Source organism: Zingiber officinale, chromosome 2A (genome assembly GCF_018446385.1).
Source record: "Zingiber officinale cultivar Zhangliang chromosome 2A, Zo_v1.1, whole genome shotgun sequence".
NCBI classification, from domain to species: domain Eukaryota; kingdom Viridiplantae; phylum Streptophyta; class Magnoliopsida; order Zingiberales; family Zingiberaceae; genus Zingiber; species Zingiber officinale.
This window is the reverse complement of record NC_055988.1, coordinates 173,523,576-173,528,614: the sequence shown is the minus strand read 5'-3', so window position 1 is coordinate 173,528,614 and position 5,039 is coordinate 173,523,576. Positions and strand designations below refer to the sequence as shown.

Below are 5,039 nucleotides of genomic sequence, written 5' to 3'. Positions count from 1 at the left end.
TCTGACCATTAATATCATTAAATAAAGACAGATGAACGATCACAAAGAAAGGTATAAAAGGATACGTCAGATATGAAAAAAAAGTAAAATTAATCATTTTAACTTGAGCGTCGGATGATCAATATCAGAAACCCCTGTCCTAATTTAGTTTTATTTTACAAGATTAAAATTTTCATCCTATCAATGATCGTCCCATCCCTGACTTTCTAACTTATTACATTCAGATTCAGATAAGATAACTCGGCTAATACATCAACCGCTACTTACACTTACCAATTTATCCCGTGACGGATAAAAAACTTCCATGATCGAATCAGTCACCAGAGTTACTCAGCTGTTCAAATTGCATGCTTGTTAAATTTTAATTAATTATTCTGATACTTCGTGTTTATTAAGTTCTGGATCTGGATGTTTAATTCTCGACGGTCTCGACTCTTGTGGTGTGATTGGTTCTCTGTTAATTAATTTAACGAAGGCCACTTTAGGCGAGTCTGGGCCCATTATTTGGGCTCAATATCGATCTAACGATTTAATAACAAATTTATATAAATTTTAAATAACGATCGAATAATCGAATGATGTGGAAGAATGGATCAGGTTCCGCCGCTCGCCGTCTGGATCCGTTCGTTTCCTACGCCCGCCTCTCCGCTCTCTCTCGGTGCCTCCGTCTTCCGCTCGATCCTTCCTCAGCGCCACCCCCTGAGCCGCCTCCGCTTTGCCTTCGACTGCGCCGCTGGCTCCTCTCGTCCGGCGAGCCTCCGATGGAGCTGGAGCAAGAGACAGCGTGGCGGCCCGTGGCGGCGCGCCTTTCCTATGAGGGCGAGTCGCAGGGAGTCGCCTTACGAGGTCCTCGGCGTATCCCCTTCGTCCAGCCCGCGTGAGATCAAGCGGGCTTACCGGAGGCTCGCCCTCAAGTACCATCCTGATGTCAACAAAGAGGTGATAGTTAAATCTTCGAGTCTCCATTTTGGTTCTTATTATTCATTTACTGGGACCGCTTATATTTGGCGCGTGTTCGTGTATCAAATCGAGATTATACAATGCAACCGTATGCTAAAATGATACTTTGTGTTTGTGCTTTTAGTTTATGAAATGCGCGTGCTTTTCAGGATTTGCTTAATTTCAGTCTTATGGACTCTCCTAAGTTTAATTATAGAAACCCCAGTCTGAATATCTCGTTATACAAAGGGGTGTAGTGGAAGGTCGCCTGAAGCTGATATATATCCCTGCAATAGTTGGGACTTAAATTTTACATTTAAGGAATGGTTACGACTTTAAGGTTTAGGGTGGAAGACCTAAACATAGAGTTGAGAATCAGATGAGCTCTGAAGGATTTCTTCCCATCAAATTCAAAAAAGAAAAAAAAGAAAGAAGTTAATTTATTAATTTTATCAAAAGTTTCAGTAGTCCCTTGATGCCATTGTTATTCAGAACACTGCCCAATCTTTCCAGTTCTCAAAAAACCAGTGGCTGAACCATTTTTTCCTCCATTTTCTTGCTTACAAAGCGTAAATGACCCAGAGAGCAACTTGGTTCTGTTTTTTGTTCTGTTCAATCACCAGATCGGTTCAGTTTTTATAACTATGGCCATCTGAGTGATTTCTTAAATATAAGTTTCTGGGCTGCTGTTCTTTTTTCCTTGAGAGGTGAGACTTGAGAGCATTCCTCGATTTCTTCTAATAACTTCTCAATTTGCTTGAGGGGTTGTCTTTACTTGTAGTGTTACTTTGCCCCATATTGCAAAAGCCTTATGTTCATTCGTATATTCTCTTGCATTAGCAGGCAAATGCTCAGAAGAAATTCATGAGAATCAAACATGCATACAATACCTTGATGAATTCAGAATCACAGTCCAAGTATGGGAACCAAAGTGGTGATTTCTCAAGAACAGCTGAAAAGAGAAGTGACCCTGATGAAGAATTCTATGGTTTTGGTATGGAACATATTCCTGATGTTTTTCCCCCTCTATGAGCAGCTATTGATTCCTAAGTCCTCTCTTTCTTTCCTTAGAAACATTGTTAAATCTTCAAATCCTTATAGGCTGTTGTCACCCATATAGCTAGCTAATAGTGTAATTTCTAGTTACTGATCTTAATTTGATTGTAAATCTACAACCATTTACTCTGCAGGAGAATTTTTCAAAGATGTTCAAATATCACTAGGTAGATTTTGTTCATAGAAGGAACCATGCCATATTATTCTTATAATGCAAGAGCTGATTTGACCAAAGATAGATAACCAGAAAAAAATGATGTTACAGAGCAATTCTTTCAAGATCTACAAGCTGAATTTCGTAACTGGGAAGCAGGAATAAACTCGCAAGAGGCACCTAAAAGTTTATGGGAAGAGTTATCCGTAAGTTTATTTACAATCATGTTTGTGATCTGATACAAATTTTCTTTTAATTACAATAGCATGTGTTTTAATTATGTCCTGATTTTCAGGCCATTGGTGAGGAATTTGTCGAGTTTTTGGAGAAGGAGCTTAACATTAGTGATTTGGATACTGAAAAAGATAGCTCTTCAGATGAGTATCAGAATGGGAATCCATCTCAATCTTCTAGGAATGAGAAGAGTAACAAGGAAGGTAGCATTGAAGATAGTATTGAGGAAATTGAGGAAACTCTTGCTCAGTTGAAAAAGGAGCTGGGGCTGTAGATCCATCGGAGAGTTACATCAAGCTGTGTACTAATAGAGAAAGAAAAGGTTGGTCATTCTTTTGGTAATTGAATAAAGATAAACTAGATAATAGAAGCCTCAAGTTTTCCGTAACCTGGTATACTGTGATGTACATCCAAGCACCATTTTGGTGCCTCTGAACTCTAGTTCCAATGTATTTGTGACATCCTTTGTGCATACCAATTTTGATCTGTTCAATTGTCAGGCATATCTTTGTTTATAATACATGTATTTTATTTTGGTACAAAATACTGCCTGTATTCTTTCGCATGACTTTCATAAACGAGCGCTAGGGATGTAAATTATGTCCCATAGTATTGGGATATAGATTTTTCATTTATATTTATCCAACACAACTAAGGAAGACTTTAGTCCTTGTTGATCTTAGTTTATGTAGGAATAATAAATGTTCATGTCGATCTGAAGTAAGCAAATAATTGAGACACCCTCCACAGTCAGGATTGATTAGTGTTGAGCCATATTTGGATTAAATTCAAGTAGAACAAAGATTTGAGTTGAACTAACAATTCAAATAGCTAATCCAGGCTATATATCTTATTTCTCTGTCTTACTGAGGGTGGAGGGGATGTTTGACGTAATTCTCCACTGCTACCATGGCATGGCTCATAAGGATCCTCTCTTTGTGAAAGATTAAGCAAGAAACTGTCCCATCTAAGGGGCTAGTGATTGGTGGAAATAAGGTAGAAATGATTTGAAGCCTCCGGAGGGGGATCCAATTGTAAACTTGTCACTTTCCATACAAATTTCAGAAGGAACCTCCATAAATTTTGCATCGAAGAACTTTTAATGAGGCAGATGATAGTGCATGGAGATAGGCTGTTTGGGATATGCAGGTAAATGACCCGGTAACCATTTGGGATATGCAGGAACTCCATGTTCAGTCATATTGCAAAAATCTGGACTTCCAGCCTTCAGTACCTTACATCATCAAATGGGAAGAAGTGAGCTCACCGGCTGCTGTGGACCTGTGCTTCTCATTTTGGGCTTTGCACAACCTGAACAGGAAGACACTGTTTTCACTGTCGGTTTGCATCTATCTCTACCTTAACAATCTGAATGCCAAATCCATCACTAGTTTGAGACTACACTTATTTCTATATGCATTGGAGATAAGGTGGTCTGGTGTGCTGGCAAGATGATGCTGATAAAAGTGAGGAGGTTCAGTAAGATGCTTCTTTATATGACTGTAAATGTCAACGAACAAACGAAAGATTACTTCCAAAGGGAAGATCTCAGCCTCTCAGCTTAAACGGGTATTATCTGGCTTTTGACTATTGAGATACCCAAGGTGCTATTGGCAATTTTCTAGGACAAGTTAGTGTACATTTGTAGATACTTCTATTTGCAAGTGAATAGTTCACATTCACATCCTCTCAGCTTCAACAGGTATTATCTGGCTTTTAACTATTGAGAAACCCCAGGTGCTATTGGCAATTTTCTAGGACAAGTTAGTGCACATTTGTAGATACTTCTATTTGCAAGTGAATAGTTCACATGACAAATCGAGTTGTAGGATTTGTAACTTAGCAAGGGGTATTTGGCTTCTCAATTACAGGTACTGATAAGATTTCTTCTAATATATTCTAACCTGATTAGTTCATGCCTTTCTTTTGCAACAATTATTTAAAAAATATTCTTGGAGACAGGATGGAAAAAAAAAATGTTAAAGACAACTAATCTAAGTTTCCTGATAAACTGAACACCTGCTTTTTATATATAGATATATATATACTGTATGTATTCTGTAACTTAATCTTACTCCTTATTACACTATTTTATCATTTTCTTCTTATGATCCAGTGGTTGATGCGCAATGTTCATATTCCATTTGATGCTTAAATTACGTAATGATTGTTCAACTGATTATTTTACTTGCTAAAGCCAAACTCTTAGAGATTGCCCTCATCACGAGCAAATGGTTTTCTTTAAAATAGAGTTGGTCACCAAACGGTTATACTAGTGACTCTATCCAATCCATTCATGTTTTTTCTTCTCTACTCTCAAATTTTATGGGTAAAAATAAGGGACAGATTGTGGTGTCATCCCATAGGATTTGAGCATCCACATCAATTATCTTATCTAAAAATTTTATATTAAATTTTAGATAGAATAGCTAAAAATTTTTACATTAGTTACTGATCTTATCCGAAAGCGGGCAACTAAAAAGCTGGGAGGTGACGGCTCCGCTGACGGACGTAGACCTTGCTCCGCTCTGTTTAACTAATGCTGAGATGACTACATACTTGGTGGACGACAGATAAATCCAGAACGGCTCCCCAGCGCTTGGCTTGACTAACACAAGTAAGGAGTTAAGATACTCCTTAAGCTCTTCCAACGTTC

The 5,039-nt window shown here is 38.1% G+C and overlaps 1 protein-coding gene across 2 annotated transcripts; it reads left to right on the top strand.

Moving 5' to 3' along the window:
* Positions 1-567: 567 nt before the first annotated feature.
* Positions 568-2,898, top strand: LOC122040296 (chaperone protein DnaJ-like). Of its 2 annotated transcripts, XM_042599622.1 has the most exons (5): positions 568-939; positions 1,783-1,933; positions 2,130-2,162; positions 2,261-2,355; positions 2,445-2,898. In XM_042599622.1, exons 1-5 carry the CDS (start codon positions 589-591, stop codon positions 2,655-2,657), a joined length of 843 nt encoding a protein of 280 aa, XP_042455556.1. In that variant the 5' UTR covers positions 568-588; the 3' UTR covers positions 2,658-2,898. The 2 variants fall into 2 exon arrangements, with proteins under 2 accessions (XP_042455556.1, XP_042455557.1); XM_042599623.1 differs by lacking the exon at positions 2,130-2,162.
* Positions 2,899-5,039: the final 2,141 nt, after the last annotated feature.